General features: G+C 37.5%; 2 protein-coding genes across 2 annotated transcripts in view; one reads left to right on the forward strand and one right to left on the reverse strand.

Moving 5' to 3' along the window:
- LOC137180906 (hemicentin-1-like) overlaps positions 1 to 19,164 on the reverse strand; it is a 164,887-nt gene that overhangs the window by 19,177 nt on the left and 126,546 nt on the right. The gene's annotated exons all lie outside the window — the stretch shown is intronic.
- Positions 7,591 to 10,950, forward strand: LOC137180904 (uncharacterized). The gene is made up of 4 exons (XM_067586180.1): positions 7,591 to 8,363; positions 8,583 to 8,750; positions 8,910 to 9,005; positions 10,022 to 10,950. Exons 1-4 carry the CDS (start codon positions 7,701 to 7,703, stop codon positions 10,328 to 10,330), a joined length of 1,236 nt encoding a protein of 411 aa, XP_067442281.1. The 5' UTR covers positions 7,591 to 7,700; the 3' UTR covers positions 10,331 to 10,950.

Consider the following 19,164-nt stretch of genomic DNA (forward strand, 5'->3'; position numbering starts at 1 on the left):
CTCTGTGATGATTTTCAAGTTTTACTGCTGCATTTATTAACTATACATTCAATAAGGCTGGAGTCCAGTGACATCCCCTCATCTTTCTGTCTCTCAATCTCTTTCTTTCTTTCTGCAGAATTTTTGTTTTCCTCCAATGTGTGTGTGTGTGTGTGTGTGTGTGTGTGTTCAGATCCCATATAGTACATCAGTCCTCCCTGCACCAGCCCAAATCACCTGGTTTCTCTGTTTCCAGCTACCCACATGCTCCACCTCATCTGCACCTTCTTTCCACCTCTCATCAGTCTATTCTATAGAATAATACCTACTTTTCATGGGCCTGGTGAGTTTTGCAGTCTCGTAATTCTAAATTAATACAAGGACAGAGTAACGAGGAGCAAACAAGTGAAGAGCAAGAATGGTGAATGGCTGTTAATTAAAATGAATAATATTTATCATAAATCAGCCAGTAAAGCAGGTTTTACTGAGAACAGTTCTGCATCTAAACAGAGACTGAACAAGGAGGAGTGATACAACAAGGACTGCAAAAATGCTAGAAAAAAATAAGACAGCAGTTCAACTTAAAACACCGTCAGCCACAAAACACAGACCTGCAACACAATTATGTTGAAACACAGAATACAAACACATAATAAAACATAAGAAAAAACAACATCATGATCAGAAACTAAGAGGAACTGAGGAATCCACTGATCAAAATCAGTTCTGGCAGAGATGGAACAACTTAAACAACAAAAAGACAACCTGGCCCTATAAAACGGAACATTTTGAAAAACTATGTGAGCAAATTTCACCGAACAATCTCAATCATGAACCGAAACAAATTAGAGAAAAATGGACAATCCTTGAATCAGCAATCAAAAATAATCAGAACCCCCTTGATTACCTAATTACAATGAAAAAAATAGAAAATAGCATAAAAAAAACTAAGACCTGGGAAAGCATGTTGAACTGATGGCATCAGGACAGAGATGCTGAAACACAGCAGCCCTGAGCTGAAACAGGCTCTGCTTCAGTTGTTCAATCTCATTCTTCAATCAGGTTGCTTTCCTGAGATCTGGAGCTGGAGGCTTATTTCCCCGATACATAAGAGTGGAGATAAATTGGACCCTAATGACTACTGAGGCATCTGTGTCAGCAGTAATCTGGGGAAGGTTTTTTGCAGCATTATCAATAACCGGATGCTGGCCTTCCTTATTGAACACAATGTCCTGAGTAAAGGACAAATTGGCTTTTTACCAAATCACCGCACTACTGACCACATTTACACTCTGATTAATCATCACATACATCAAAAAAAACAAGGGGAACATTTTTGCAGGTTTCATTGATCTTTAAAAAGGCTTTTGATTCTATTTGACAAGAGAGATCATGTTATAAAATTCTCCAAAGTGGTTTAGGGGATAAACTTTATGATATAATTAAGTCAATGTATGTCAGGAATAAATGTGGAGTAAAAACTGGCAACACAACTACAGATCTCTTCACTCAAGGAGAGGTGTCTTTCAGGGCAACAGCTGAACTGTCCAACTCTGTTTAACATCTACATTAATGACTTAGCAGTACTGTTGGAGCAGTTTGGAACACCTGGCCTAACCCTTAACAATAAAGAAGTTAACTTCCTGCTCTGTGCTGATGACCTGCTGTTGCTGTTGCCCACACAACAAGGACTACAGCAGCACCTGAACCTCCTGGAGCACAACTGTCAGAACTGGACCCTGACAGTCAACTTTAACAAATCTAATATAATCATCTCCCAAAAGAAGCCCAAATCTCAGGAAAGCAAATATCAATTCAAACTAGAAAACACCATGTAGATCACAGCTTATACTATGATTACCTGGCTCAGAGTCAGTGACTCAGGTAACTTTGGTCTTGCAGTGAATGCACTGAAACAAAAAGCATGTAGAGTATTTTATGCAATTGAAAGAAACATTTACAAAATAGAAAATTAGAATTTGGATAAAAATATTTGACAGTGTAATCCCATCAGTCATCAGGACTACACTAGATGGGACAAGCATCCCATAGAGACCCTGCATGCAGAATTCTGTCAAGAAGTCATGGCTACTGACAGAGAAAAGAGTCTGTGGTCACTGCACAACAGTGAGGTAGAGACACAGATGCACTTCCTCTTAAAATGTGACAAACAGAATAATATCAGAGTGCAAAAAACCCCACATACATACAAACAAACACACAAACATGAGTTTAATGTTTTCTGCCATTTTCCAGTTCTTTTATTTATTCATTTATTTTATTTAATGAATCGTATTATCCTTGATGCTTTGGGAATATTGTTCATCTGACATTCATGCCAAAAAATCTTGTTGACTTGAGATTGAAAAAACTGAAGAGAGACGACTCCAGTCTGACTCAATGTACTGGAGTTTAGTGATAACAATTTGAATTTTTTTTAAATCTGCTTATGTAGAACTGAGTGGGATATTGTTTTTATATATTGGTTTTAGCATTTAGTGATTAAAAATGCTGCAGTAAAACAACATGGAAAATCATCACAGAGATACGTAGAGACTCGTTATAGAAGAATATGCTGACGTTTGCTAATAACAACTGCTGCTAACAATTTGATGTGATTATTTTATATAATTTTGTAGATTGTAATCTGTATCACTGAACAGGCGATTGGTTTTGCTTTGCTATGTGATTATTAAAAAATACTGTAGTGAAAGAACAAGAAAGTAATGACAGATGTTTGAATTTCAACAAAGGAAAATTTGAAAAAATATGAACCTTTCCTGTTCTTCGTGGCTGTTCGAATCTAGATTTATGAGTTTACGAGCTGCACTTGAATGCGCCATGATCAGCAGTTGCTGTGTAAATGAAACTTCGATCTGTAATTGGTTTCTAATTTGTATAAATTTAAACTCTTGGCGCTGCCATCGCGCTGCTCGGTGATGCCAAGGCGTCTGAAGGCCTTCATCACCAGCTGGCATTAGAAATCAATGACTGTCGGCTGCGTTTGTCGCTTATGAATCTTTCCTAACTGGACGCGATGCGAACGAGCGAACATCAGATTGTCTCCGAGGTGAAGATGACGTCACCGCAGAGAAACAAAGCATTCAATAAAGTAAAAGATAAAAACATGCAAACCTGCTCACGGAATCTGTGGGTTATAGAATACGGTGTAACACCTGTTTTCTACTAATTATGAGACAGTAAGTCATAATTTTGAGAAGAAGTTCTTTAGTGAAAGCAACACATTTCCGTAACTTTATAATTCAGTTTAATTATCAATATAAATAGTTTTCTTACCGTTTTCATCACCAAACGTTACTTCAAACCCAGTCAGGAGAGAGAAAAACACGAGAAGAAGAAGCTTCATAGTTATCGATGATGTCTGAAGATTAAAAGTCACTTTAACACCACTTAACGAAGACTTCACGACTCGAGACAGAATAACAGTCTCACCTGAAAATACTTTTGGTTTCTCAACTTCCGGCAGCAACAACACTGTCGTCGTTATACCACTGCTTCCTACTTTATTCTACACAATTAATCTATAACTGTGTAAGAAACAAAAAGGAACACAGAGCCAGAAAACACCACAGAACAGTCCTGACTGATTGATTGATTGATTGATTGATTGATTGATTGATTTGACCTGCACTTTATCAACAGAAACTAAACCTTTTCAGTGAGGTTTCCTCAGAATACACAGCAGTGTTCACAACACAAGTGATCTTTTACAGTTAATGCTCAACATGTGTCATCACACTGTTGCAGGCTTTCAGTTTATGAACATACATGAAGGGAAGTCCTGAGACGACAGACAGTCCAGAGCTGAGGAGCCTCGTTTCTGCACAAAAAGGGGATCAAGAGACAGAAAGACACACAGCTTGATGCTCATGTGTTTAACTGTTGGACAAACAAACAGAATGATGGAGTTTATTCACAAAGCTTTATCCAGATTATTGTCAGCAGGACAGACCTAGAATTTAATGACTAGGTCCTGTTCACATACACTATATGGCCAAAAGTATGTGGACGCTCACACATCAGACCGATATATGTTGGTGAGGAGAAGGATTTTAAATTATATTCTGGATTTTTTTGGAAGCCAATGCAGAGAAGCTAAAATGGGAGAAATATGATTTATTTTTCTAGTTTTTGTCAGTACACGTGCAGCTGCATTCTGGACCAGCTGGAGAGTCTTTAGAGACTTGTTAGGGCAGCCTGATAATGAGCAATTGCAATAATCCAGCGTAGAGGTAACACATGCGTGGACTATTCTGTATCTTTTTGAGAAAGAATGTGTCTGATTTTTGCAATTTTACTTAACTGAAAAAGGAAGTGTTGAAATTTGTTTTATGTGGCACTTAAAGGACAAATCCTGATCAAAAATAACTTCCTTACAGTGGTGCTGAAGACCAGGGGGATGACATCTAGAGTATTATAATGTCAGTGAGGCTCCACATTGGGCCTGCAGAGGGCGCCACACTCCACTTTTTAATACACAGTTCAGCAGCCGGATGATCCTGATTCAGCATCTGCAACATTTCCATATTTTTAAGGGTTCATGTTCAACCTTCAAGACTAAAAAAAACTCACAGTAGTTGACAAAGCACACGAGTCAAAGTCTGCACAGATACATTAGTGGAGAACTAAAAGCAAGATGGTTTAGTCGGATGTGTTTCTACTTTATTTGACTGTTAAACTGGAGTCAGAGACACAAACACAACACATCAACCACATGTGTGAAGTGACTCAAACATGATATACTGTGTGTGTTTTGTCAAACTGAGGAAGTTAAAGGACTGACATAAAACAACTCTGTGTAGTTACAGTCAGTGCCACCGCTCCGCATACGCAGAGTACGCAGAGCATGTGGGGCCTCAAGTACCAGGCGGGGGCCCCCAAAATTAAGGTTGATAAAAATGTCATAATTATCACATTATTACATTTAACACAAATTGAAAAAATATATAAATTAGTTATGGACAGGCCCACCGTTGTTTTTTTCATTGTATGTACCCTATCACTCAATTCAGGCAAATTAGATGTTTTTATCTAATATATAAAAAGAGCCCGAATGAAAAGCCTGAATGTGATGACACATCAAACTGTCCACCAAACTGTAGCTCTCTGTCAGTGTTTTTATTTATCTCTTCTTTTTAATAACCTCCACCACTTCTTACAGCCATATGAACTGTAGCTGTTATTCAGATCAGCCATCGTACTAAAAACAATAGTGGTACATTTGTACCTCATAATCATCACTTCATAGTATGTGGAGTATCACCAGTGTGACCTAAGGCACACATGTTTTACCTGATGGAGTACATAGTACAGTAGCTGTTGAAGGGGTTGCTGGGGAGGTTGCTGCCGTCATAGGGTGCTTTTCATTACGCTAACATGTCGCTTCCCCCACTTCTGTCTCTTCCCGAGGATGGAGGAGTTTAATTCACCAAACGGGACGTTCTCGCTCACTTCAGCGTCATGTTGCGGAGACACAACTACTCATGACGCACAGCACCTTAACCGTCAAATATGTAGAAGTCAGCTCTAAATAGATATAACTTATTAAGTAACAGTTTAAACTCTGAAGTTTAAACCGAAAATCCATTCATACAATTAATTAATACTTTACACTGTTACTTAATAATTTATACATAGTGATAGCTGGAAGGAAAACATCTCATAACTGCTCCAGTGTTTTATCATTTGATTATAGATCTATAGCAGCGTCTGGCTGTCACAGAATAAGACACAAATAGACAATTTAAACCCGTTAATTACTGGACGAACAGAACCGACATAGAGGAACAATAAAAACAGCTGTAGCCTGCAGAATGTCTAAATAACATTGCTTATTTAGTTTGTGAAAATCTGACGTGGTGATTTTATAGGAGACGCAGCTGTGCGGTGTCATATTTTCCTGAAGAAGCTGAGACGAACTGAAACGGAGAAGAAAGAAGCCTTTTGACTTATGGAGAAAAGAGAAGAAAGTCACAAGAGTGTTTTTTGTGATTGATTCATGATTCAGTAATTTTCATTTTATGAATAAATATGATCAGCTGCTGTTGGTGACGTCATTCCTGTCCCACAGGTAGTTTTGCTGATCTGCTTATAAATTATTAAATAAATAAATAAATAAAAATAATAAATATGCCTTGACAAAAGGGCACTTTGGACATCAAGGGGCAAAGGGGAAGGTGCTCGATAAGATTGCAATCAGTGCATCATTAAATTTAATATGTTTTGTTTAATGTAGACTTTTTTTATTTGTATGTCAGCTCTTTGACCGTGCCAGATTGGAGCACTGGAGCCCATCTTGAGACTCAACTCACACTGTAAAACCGAACAGTATAAGCTTATTAAAAATGATGAGTTGTATTACCTCAAAAATTAAAAACAGCTATTACAAGGCAAAATGTTTGAGTTATTTCAACGAATTTTTAATTTTAAGTGTACAGTACTTAACCACCTTAATGATTTTGATATATTGTACTCAAATAATTTGATAGTAATCACTTAATCCGCGTGACGTCACGCACGTGCGTACGTGCCTCTTCGCCAAAGTGGAAATGTCCGCCATTACTGCTGCTACATCCCTGCAGTGCACAGGTAAGAAGTTTGCTTAAACGTTTTTTGCATGTGAATTCTTTAGATATATTTAGAGCCTAAAGCGAAAGAAAGAGAGATTGGTAAACTTGCTGTGGGACTGCTTGTGACGATATTTTAAGCGAAACGTGCTGTGGCATGCAGCAAGTTTCTCGACCTGACCAGCTAATTGTTGCTAACTTTAACTGTTACCATGCTGGCTGCAATGAAAGCGGTCATATGGTTTTCCGTGGTTGCCTTAATATTTTATTCGTTAGTTTAGTTACGTGTTTTGTCGGGTTTAATTAACGTAACTAATATTTAGCGTGTCTTAGAGTTACTTCATGCATTTGAAAAAACTGTTAACCATATCTGCCTAATTAAAGAGTGAAAGGCAATTAAAACGTTGAAAACACTGAAAGTTAACGTTAATTATTAGAGTACACAACAATAATAGTTATTCTAATGTTTCCCGTTGAGGCGGACCGTTTGTGATGCATTAATTTATTTGTGCAGGCTTTTTAAGTTTTCTGGTTCTTTTCTCAACCAGAAATTGGCGGCATGCGACCCCATTTTAATCGGGCAAGTTTTGGCAAGTTTCAGTAAAGGCAATGGTTTGCATTCAGTTTTTGCCCCGATGTAATGCTGGAACGTTTTACTACACGTCATGTATTTTAGTAAGGAGAGATCATTAAAAAAAATTAGTCTTGTGATTTGTGTGTGAAATAACACTCTCATGGTCAAGGTCAGGGCACAGTGTCCAGGGTTTGTGCAGTAACCTGACCTCCAAAGATTAGCAGTGTTGACGAAAACATAATAAGTAAAAAGAAAAACACCCAACATCCTTATTTGCCTGCTAAACTTAAGAGCCAGTATAGACTTTTGTTTGTTATATTTATTTGGTGATAAAAGGACCGTTCTAACCATTTGTATTTTTTTTCCTATGAATGTATGAGGATTTTTACTTAGCCAAAGTTTAAATATATTAAGTAGCCTGTTACATTTTTTGTTTTTACATTTTATGTTCCCTTTTAGACATTGAGGAACTTCCACAGAAGGCTGTGCTGAAAGTGATCAGGTCTGAGAGTGATGCCAGTTCAGTAGCATCAGATGACACGATAATATTGCCTCATGCCATGACTCCAGACAGGGTCAACAGATGGCCTGATGTTTTTCCAGTGCCCATTTTTTCCTATGAGGTAGAATTCTTACTTAGTGATGGAAATGCTACATATGACAGAACAGGGAAAACTCTAAAGTTGTCCAGGGGACAAAAGCATGACATTCTTGAGACTCTTGCTGCCAAGATGCATAGCTTCAAAGCTTACCCCAATGATAAGGAGGTTTCAATGGTAGCAGAAGCACTTGTCATTAAGCATCCTTGTCTGAAAGAGCCAGGATCTCAGACGGGATGGTATGGTTGGAAAAATAGTTTAAAGTTTAAGATGGGGAACTTCCGCACTAAGTTGAGTCGTGCAGGATTTCATGAGGTAGCTATAAATTCTGGGAAAAGGAGCCGGAACAACCCAAACAAACCATCTCCTCACACCAACATCAAAAGACCGAAGAGGGCAGAAGTGAATTTCCTTCCCAATTTCCCAAGAGGTGAAAATGCTGCAAGCCTTGAACGACTGAGACTGCAAATTGTAGATGAAGTGAAGAAGAGTGACAAGAACCTTTCTCTGATTGGAAAGTTAATGCAGACTACCTTTGCCCTTCGGCGCAATGAGATCGTCAGTGATGATCCACCTGTTGATGAGATCCTGGAACGCTGGCCTGCACTCAAAATGGAGTCACAAGTAAAGACATTTTTTGTACTACACCTATTTGAGCAGATCTATCACATATAATTCTTTTACATGACTTTGTCTGTGAGGACATGAATAGTTTTACTCAAATGTAGATTAACATACCCTACATGGGTTGGTAGTGTCATTTTTTTATTGCTGTTTTTTATTTTTCCTTTTCAGAAAGAACACACACTATACGCTGACTTAAGTCATTTTATGTTTTTGCAGATCTGTGCTGAGTTTCACAGAATCTCAAACATCAACCTAAAGAACTGCTTCTATGCTGAGTTGGATCGACATGCCCCACGTCTTCAGCGCTTGTTCAGGAGGAAAGCTGCACGGACAGGGAAAGCAGCTGAAGTCCTCAGTCGGATCTTCCAGATGTATGACCTCCAGGTAAGTTGTTTAAGCTTCTTGGTGCTTTATAATTATGTTACAGTAGATTTTGGTTTATCTTTGGTAGAATTTTGGTAGGGCTATTTGTTTTAATATAGTGTTGTGTGGCTATGCTGTTTACCAGCCATAGTAAGGCAAAAATATGTTCTTGCTCCCAAGGAACAAGTTGATGTTCATGTCAGACGTGCTGCTGTTCTCCGTGCTCTCCCTGCATATCTGCATGATGACGACTCTGGATTTCTCAAGCAATGGGATGTAAGTCAGTATATTTATTTTGATCAAAGAGTCAAATTTCTTTGTTACTCTAATCCAGTAAATCACTGATTATACAAGTTGAAAAATTTCAGAGTTTGAATATTACCATTAAAATTAAAGTCATATGAATAGAATGGACACAAATCAGAAAACAGGCATGTGTTGAATATGCTTTTCAATCATGGGTGTCTTTGAAATTACGATGTTTCCATATGCAATAAATCCTGCTTTAATTAATGTTATGTTTTTCTTGGGGGTTAAGGTTACGATCACGGTACACATTCAAAGATTTGTAGACTGGAATGAGGTATAATAAATAACTGGACTGAACATGATTAATAAATGTCTATTCATTTTATTAATCAAAAATAATGCCTCTGCCACTGTGTGAATGAATGAAAATCCACATCTTGGAGAAAACAATTCTGAGTACATGCCATTCAAATTTACCATATTGTATGGATATTGATAATTTTGATAACTTAATAACTGGTTCTAGCCCAATTTCTGTTTGCCTGAATCATTCATACTCTCCAAAATATACAATTTCATGATCTATTCCAAGCTTCAGTTTGCTTCAGTATGCTTAAATATTAAGCGGCCATTTCTCACTGTTGTCACTTGGACTGCAAACTCCAGTGTAAATTAGTCAAATCTATAGTTACATGAAAATAAACAGTACCATGGAAATTCCATAGTGCTACCTTTTTTTTGTAATGCTGAAATCCTGCCCTTGAAGCAATGGTAATATTACCAAGTTTCAGGTTTATCTTAATAAATGCCATAGTTGCTATGCCATGTGTCAACAAAATGTACACTCGCCCCTGAAAGATTAATTGCTTATTTTTTATTTTATGTTACATATGGTGAATCAAATCACATTCATAGATTGTAATTTTTTTTTTTTACTGCTATTTGTCTTCTGATAAGCCACTGATATATTTTTCAGCAATCACCCTTTAGAAATAGCTGAGGGAGTCTAGGGCCTAAGGTGACCCTTCTGTTGTTGTCTGCAGGTGGCGCAGTCTGAACCAGACATTGGTGACTTACCGGTTGGGCTCTTGATCAGTGCCACTTCAGATGCCATGTACCTCTGCCCAGAGAAGGTTGCGGTCATGCTCGAGGGTAAAACAGTCATTGATTTTCCCACATTCGCTGACGCATTTGTAGTGCTTTTCGCACTGATTTATGCACTGCATCTGAATTACCCAAAAGACATGGCAAATACTTTTGACTTCACTCAGAAAGTCTTGATGGGTCTGGAGGATGGAAACATGAGACCCAGGGTCTTGAGCCTCAAAAATGAACTTTTGGCAGTGGAGTAGTTTGTTCCTGTTTTAAAACATCTTAGAGATGTGTTTTTCAAAGATTTTTATTGTTCAATTTTGAATGTGTTAATGTTCAAGAAAACTCATTCTGTACTGGTAAGATCCCATACCATGCGGTTGTCCACTATGTGGTTCTTTTGTCAGGCCATTTTGTTAGGCCCTTGCACTATTGTTCAATGTTACTGTTCCTGTTTTTGCACTGAATGGAAGCGTATAGGGCAAGATATTGATGTATAACGTGAAAGTTGTCAACCAGCAGAGATATTGCCTTAATATTCATTGTCATGTAACTCTTTTTAATATGCGGCCATTATAAGCAAACTGAAAAATTGGTGAACAGAACGGTTTATGGCAATATTTGGATAATTTTGGTATCAATTGCCTTTCCTTGTCAGGAAACGTACAAAAATGTTTTTAACTTGCCACGATTGTATATTAATATCATGATAAAAATTGGCATGTACCATTATAGGAGTATATACATATTGTCCACTTCTATAGTTTGGGGAAAAAAGTAATTTCCCAAAGGCCCCTGCACTGTTTTTGAAGGTGTTATCGTGCTAATTTCAGTGTAAAATGTTTTTGGTTACTAAATAAAATAGTAACTTGCATTTGAATCATCTGTGTTAATGTGTTTTTAATGTTTACTCAAAATATGTTTGTATTTTTTAGTCAAATCTACTTAATACAATTGATGTAATCAGTTTCAAAAAAAAAATTAAGTTGCTTCACATGGAATTTTGAGTTAAAATTTCAAGTGAAATATTTAAGTATAGGGAGGATTGTACAACTTTGTTGAACTTAAACAAGTTAAGTTCACATAAAGTGAAAATAGCTTTACCAAGAAATTAAACATTTTCTGGTTAAGTAACAAAAATTTTACGGTTAGCTATACTTGATTTTTATTAGTAGTCTGAAAACAAAATACTGAGTAATAATGATGTAAGTAAGAAAGTTTATGTAACTTAAAATATTGAGTATGTGTGACTAGAAATTACTTAGTAAAAACTACTTGAACAAGTATGTTTCTTTAACTTAGAAAATGGAATAATTATCACTTAAAATTTTCCGATGTAATCTGTTTCAACAATTATTTTAAGTTATATTAACTTATCGGGTTTTACAGTGCAGACTGGACTCAGGGCCCCCATGACCAATTATGCTTAGGGCCTCCAAATGGTTAGCAGCGACCCTGGCCACTATGTTTTTAGTCTCTGACAGCCAGAAGAGGCATAAATCTAACAACTGAGTAACCACACAGATAACACACTGAACCACTGTTCAGTAACCACCTGAGAACTCCAACTATGACGCATTCATAATGTACCAAAACAAACATGGACAGCACGGCAACCAGTCACTTGTACTGTTCATATCATGGATGTATTATTTATATACAGTGAAATTTGTGCTGAAAAGGCAAAAAGTTTGGGTGAGATCCTGGATGGAGACGAGTGGGTAATGTGCTCTGTAACTGGAGGTGAGTGACGTTTATAAAAACAAAGCTAACTTCAGGTTCTGGTTGGCTGTGTAGCTCTTTGATTTGATATTGTCGAGACATTCGTTCTCTGTACAGCTCATTCAGCTTTTCCTCTATTTCAGTTGTCCAGTGCTCTCACACCACTGATTTTTCTGCTTTTGTTTATTCACCAGTATGTCACACTGATGTTGATGTTTGACATCAGGCACCTATGCCATATGTAAAAAATGCCATATAGAAAAAACCTTAAGCAGAACGACTGGCAGCAACTACAACTGAAGACTTCAGATTAAAATCTCTACATATGTATGATTGTATATGATATGTATGATTTTATCTGCCGACTATCAAAACCAACTGACCCAGACTGGAACAGACCTGCTCGTACCCATCAGTCGCCAACATTAATAAACACATATCTGTGAACAACTACAATAAAGTGTTTTATAAACCATTTATCAAAAGTTTGAATTCTGCTAAATAGGCAGGGGTTAAAGTAAAGTGTTACAGAAAGGTTGAAGAAATATTACCCAGCACAGCAGCATTATTAAGCCTTAATGACACAAAGGATGTATTTTAATTTAACTTTATTTTTTATTTTACATTACTTTATTGCCGTAAAAAAGAATGCACAAGTTTCAAACCAAAAACTAAATAGTTTGTACCACACAAGGGACACAAAGCTTTAGCACACATGTTGCAAATGTAGAGATCAGTGACAGAAAACTTAGACATAGGGCACATGTTCTTTTTAACTGCCACACATTTCCTTGAAGGTGATTAATAAAAAAAAAAAAACAAGGCTGAGCAATTCATTTTTTCATTAAAACAAGCAATAGTTACAGTTACAACGATAGGTTTATCAACATCTTGGCTTCGTTCACCAACAGCAAGTTTTTATTGTAAAATTAATGAAATCATGTGACATTTTGGGAAATACGTTTCCTGTAGTCTTGTTATAGCCTTCTAGTTGCCAGGCAACCACCAGAGGCTCTAGGAAGTCACTGCACCCAGCCAAGAGATAGTCATACATAACGTAACCCCCATAAAAACCACAACTTATGGCTTCAGTTATTGTGAGATGCTTAAATTAAACAAGCACAATATAACATGTAAAGTAATGAGCTTTAGAGGTGCTAGTGAGTGGATTTAATTACCTTTGGACAGAATCAGGCTAGCTGTTTCCCCTTGTTTCCAGTCTTCATGCTAAGCTAAGCTAAGTAGCTGCTGGCTCCCGTTACATACAATATCTAATGTAAAGACATGAAAGTCTCCTCATATAACTCTCATCAACAAAGCAAATAAGCATATTTCCCAAAATACAAAACTTTTCCTTTTAAATCTTTCATAATTGCCAGTGTGACAAAAACAAATAATTCTTTAGTGTTAAAATTAAAATTCTGATAGTCAAATAAATTCTTAAGTCATGTTGTTTAACTTACAAAAAACAAAAAAACAAACAAACAACAGATGCAGTCAAACTTGGTCCAAAATGACAGCTTGAGAGCAAACATTTTCATTACTGAACTGAGATGAACTGTTTTATGAAAGCACTCACCAACAAGCTTGATGTGGAATATTTGTCTTGGCTGAAGACGTGGAAAAACACAGGTGTAGACTCCACTGTCATCAGTTTCAATTCTTCTGGAAAATGTGAGACTCGTCCTTTGAACTGCTCATCTTGACCCAAACGACCATTATTGTAATGAATGCCTCCATCATACAGGAACACCTCCGTCCGATCATCTTTCTTTCAGTCAAACAGCTTAAACTGAACGTTCTCCTTGGTGCTGAGTGATAGATAGATAGATAGATAGATAGATAGATAGATAGATAGATAGATAAGACTGTGTGAATGAGTGTTACTGAGAGACAGAACAGTGGTTCTCTAGTCTATCCTGAATAGTTAAAGGTTAATAAGAAAGTGTGAATGTATTTAACATGAGCCATTATATTTCAGGTTTCACTGAATAGAGAAAGTTTCATTGTTAGACAGTAGAGGGCGCCACATTGCTGAGTATAGAAGTTAAAACAACATCACATGGGGAATTATCACATAACAGTCCATAATTAGAAGTCAGTTAACACAAATAATTAATTTATACACTTTTCTGTGATAAATATTTAGATTTTTATCTCATCTGATCAACAAGAACACCTGTAGGAAGCAGTGTGGTTTAGAGTCCTCCCTGCAAAACAACAACCTATTATCACTGCTGTCTCATTTATTATATATAAGCACAATGATTTAATGTGCAGGAATTAGTGACTATCAGCCACAATCCAGACAAAAACCTGAGGAGCAGATCTACATTTATTTGTCCTCTGATCTGTGAGACAAAGCAACATTTACTCACATCTGACAGGCTGCATATTCAGTGTTTATAATCTTCACCCTCTAGATTCAGTTGACTGGAGGATGCAAAGACAACAGTATTCAGTATTGCAATATATAACTAATCAAACAATAAATACTCATAAATAGCATATTAAAACAATAAATAAATACATGGAAATAAATAATTAATGATTATATATATATATATATATATATATATATTTTTTTTTTTAATAGAATATATTAAAGTCATAAACTACAAAATCATAGCCTATGAGTTTAAAGTGAGGTTAAAAACATTTTTGATTGATTTTGATCAATCTCCCTTTTTTATGCTTTATTGAACCATGAATTTACAAACAACAAGGCAAATCAACCATCAAAAATCTGGCATGTGTCTAAGGAGTAAGATATAACAAAAATCAAACATGAAATAAAATGATTAAAAATATACAAAGCTTGAGCCTTGGGGCATTGCTCACCAGTTTCTTCAGTTGTTCAAAGCTGTGTTGCTGCTGTGCTTCCCACTGCCACACAACTTTCTGAGTGGTGAACTCACATCAGGCAGGTTTGGGATGAACTATGAGAGGTACCGCACCATGCCGAAGAACCTCATCAGTGCAGCTTTGTCATGTGGTCGTGGCATGTCCATTACTGCTTTGACCTTTTCTTGGTCTGGTTTCAGGACCTCTGAACTCAGAATGTGTCCAATATATTTAATCTCTGTTATTCTGATCTTGTGTTTGTCTTTGTTCAGCTGGAGATTGATGTTCCTTATTCTGTCAAGAAACTGTCTCTGCCTTTTGTCATGTTGTTCATTGTCTGCACCTACATCAGAATGTCCATCAATGACATTCACAACTCCTCCCAAGTCCTCCAGTCTCTGAGCAATGCATTTCTGGAAAACCTCCAGAGCTGATTAGATACCAAAATGAAGCCATTTGAATCAGTATCTACTGAATGGTGTGTTAAAGGTACATAACTTAGAACTGTCCTCATCTAGTTGTATTTGCCAGAATGGTTTGTGTCCAATACTGAAAAGAACTTTGCATTTGGTATCTCTGCCACATCCTCCTCTACTGTCTGCAGGTGATAATGTTCCCTCTTTGTGGCTTTGTTGATGTCTTGGGGATTAATGCAGATTCTTGTTTTTTTGTTTGGCTTTTGGACACTGACCAAGCTGTTAACCCAGTCAATGGGTTCTGTCTGTTTTTCAACCAAGTGTCTCCATCCTTTCCAGTTCACTTTTGATTTTGTCTTTCGGTGCTAATGGCACTTTTCTGGGTGGGTAAATAACTGGAGCTCCTGCTGGATCAATCTGAATGCGATTCTGTTCAGGTTCACACCTCAACCTGTTGAACACGTCTCTGTATTCCGTCAGGATGTCTGAAGGTTGAGGCGCTCCATCACAGTAGCATCTTCGACCAGGAAATTCACCTCAGAGAAAAACAAAGACTAGATTTTAAATAGGAAAAGCAACCAAACTACCAAATCAGTAACACAATTATAGTAATGGGAGATTTTAATGAAAACATTTTAAAAGGATCATCAATTTGTAAATTCATGGGCCAAAAAGGATTTAAACAGCATGTCACACAAGAGACTACAGAGAAGGGGAAATTGATTGATCATGTTTATGTTAAAACAACACAGTATGATGTGGAATGTGCAGTGATGCCCACGTACTTCAGTAATCATGAAGGTATTCTGTGTAGTTTTAGTGTTAAAGATGATCAGGGGCAGTTAGACGACATAGAAAGTTTGTTTGTGTTTGATGACTTTGAGGGTGTGGAGGCAGTTTTTGACGTGGAGTTCAATTTAGATCAGGATTAGGTTGGTTTGTCTGAGTCAAACAGCTACATCGCAGTGTCCCAGTGCAAGTGTTGTCATTGTGTTCATGTTGTAGTTGTGCTTATCTCTCGGGTTTTAGGAACAAACTGACTTATTGAAATTGTGGTCATTTACTTGCATATTTGTCAGGAAAGTATACAAGGCTGAGCTCTCTTCCCCTGTCTCGCATGATTTTAACAACTCAACGTCGCTCTCTAACATGGGGGTTTTCTTGGAACGCACTTGTAACCTGTTCAACAACTCTGCAAACGAGCTATCCTTCTGCCTAACTATTGTTTTCAGCTCCACTACACTAAAGTGGCACCACAGGTCCACACCAACCTGACTCTTATGCAGAGGCTTCCCCTTAACAGGAGGCAACATGACAAAGTGTTGACAACAGCCTCCCTGCCTCATACTGAATAGCTCTAATTAAATGACAATTCCCCGTCCCTGCGCCACCTGTCAGAAACACATGCAGAGGCTCTGGGTTTTTACCCATAACCTTCTGCAAACACCACTGTCTCACCTTATAAAATACAGCCATCTGTGTCTTATTAAGAGTTAAACCCTCACTTTTAGGCATGCTGGTTTTGTTGCTTCTTTTTGGGTGTTAATCAATAATAGGCCAATTTCTCTCTCTGCTTTCGTAATATACGATATGATATAAATGACAGCGGCGTAGGTGTTGGTGACAAAGCTAATGTCCATGTTGGCATTCCAGCACTGCTTACTATACTGATTCACCCAAACCTTGTTCACCCCTCTCCTATAAACCACCTTGGTCTTTCTTTCCATTCTCCTATAAGCGTCTTCAAAGATCTCCTGATTGATGCCCAGAGTCCAAAACAACTGCTCTACACTCGTATAACCCACTTAATCTTCCTCAGCTCTCTTAACAGCTGTCTTAACATCTTTCAGAATATACTGTGCCCTCTCTTTTGGCATCAAATCATCACCATCAAACCACATACAGACTGGCTTGTTTTCTGAACCAGGATCATTCTCATTCTCATTCATTCTAATTTACAAATAAACGTCCTTGCAGAAACAGGTTTTGGGTTAGGTTTTTCCTGCATGATTTTGAATGTTGTTTGATAGGCAATTATATGCAATGCAGTGTATCAGTCACACCAGGTAACTCAGCCAACTTTTAGCATCTGCAAATTAGCATATGTTAAGCATATGAGCATGCCATGTGAATTGAATAAAAGCCATAAGCACAGGATAAATAGAAAAAACAATTCACCCTAAAAATCCTTAATACACCAATTCACATCTGAAGCTACTGAAAATGATTTTTCCCCTCACAGAAACAAGACAACTTTCTTTAATAGCATGGCTAACTAATAAACTATCATCCCATTTAAAAAATTGCTGACTCAACACACAGCCAACACAACTTCTCACAGTTCAGCAATGGTAGACAAACTAGAAACACACAACTGAATCTACATCACAGATTACACTAAATCACACACACACACAATAGACAGAGAATTACATGCAATGCAGTCTCTCAGTCACAACCTGGGACAAAGGCTAATGGCTAGCAGGCTAACGTAGCCAACCTTTATCCTCTTCAACATTAGCATAAGATTAGCATATGAGTATGTCATGCTAATTGAATAAAAGCCATAAGCACAGTAAATAAAGAACAAAAAAATATTTCTCCCTAAACATCCTTAATACACCAATTCACATCTGAAGCCACTGAAAAGGATATTTCCCCTCACAGAAACAAGACAACCTTCTTAACTATCATCCCACTTAAAAAATTGCTGACTCAATACACAGAAGCCAGCCAACACAACTTCTCACAGTTCAGCAATGGTGGACAAGCCAGAAACACACAACTCAAAGTACATCACAGATTAAGCTTAATAAAACACACACATACACGCACACACACAGAGACACACGCATTAAAATCCAGTCTCAGAATTACACAAATGCAAACAGCTAGCATGCTAACATGGCTAACAGATAACATGAGCAGAGTAAAAGAAAGTTAAGGATAGTTGAATAGCATTAGCATACAATTAGCATAAGCACAAATTGTGATAATCAACAAAAAAACATCAATTAATCTTTTAATCCATCTCACATTAATTGCCCTCCTTTTGTATGTAAGTCAACCACTTGTGTCTAAGGACCAAATTTTAATCAGGAAAAAGTTAGCTGTGAGTGAAATTTTAGGCCGCACCTGCATCTGTTGATCAGGGCTGTCAGTGTATGATTTGCAGGTCTTGATGAGACAAATAAGTCGGTTTTGGTTTGATCTCTCTACGACATTCCTATGGGCCATGGCGACCATTTTAGTTACATAGGTGGCGCTAGAGAGCACATTTTGGCACTTTGGGGGTTAAGTTAGACATTTTATCAAATTTTTCACTTGATGTGCGTGCCAAATTTGGTGAGTTTTTGAGCATGTTTAGGGGGTCAAATTTAGGTCTGATGTCCCATAATACTAAAGAAACAAACACACGAAATACCCTTTGGGCTCAGGCCCTAATTACAATTTGTGTGCAGGAATCTCTTCCTAAGAAAGCAGGGAACTTTGTTTCCATTCTCTAGAATTTCAACTCAAGCACTTGAGTGTTATACTCACACTTTAGCTTTGTCATGCCCAATGGCACCACCTGGTGGTGGGAATACATCACCAACTTGGAGCTGGACTCCAGTAATGGTGCAGCCTTTTCAGCCTTTTTGAAAGGTTGAAAGTTGAAAGGTTCTCTTTGTACACCCATGGTTGTAAGACGTAAGACGTTGCAATCAATGATTGTATTAAAGATGGACATCATGACAGCTCCCCAAAAGTGAAACCAAAACATCTCGATCACCCCCTGGTGGCTGCTGCAGTATGGGTCATAAGTCCCGCCCCCACCATGTTAGCAGATGGGACATGAGCTAAACTAAAAAATCAAAGTACACATCACATAAATTTTTCCCAAAAATGGTTTCTGTCATTTACATCAGTGATTCTCATCTGGTGGGTCGTGACCCAAAAGTCGGTTGCAGACCCGTTCTGGGTGGGTCACGGACAGCTGGTCATAAATAAATAAATAATATTTAATGCACATCTGATGTTGGACTTGTCTTTTATTTTGACAAATATTTTTGAATATTTTGTAACCATCATTTGATTGATGTTCACTTTAAGTTTGTGTTGATGTTCGGAGA

This window comes from Thunnus thynnus, chromosome 4, assembly GCF_963924715.1.
Source record: "Thunnus thynnus chromosome 4, fThuThy2.1, whole genome shotgun sequence".
In the NCBI taxonomy this organism is placed as follows: domain Eukaryota; kingdom Metazoa; phylum Chordata; class Actinopteri; order Scombriformes; family Scombridae; genus Thunnus; species Thunnus thynnus.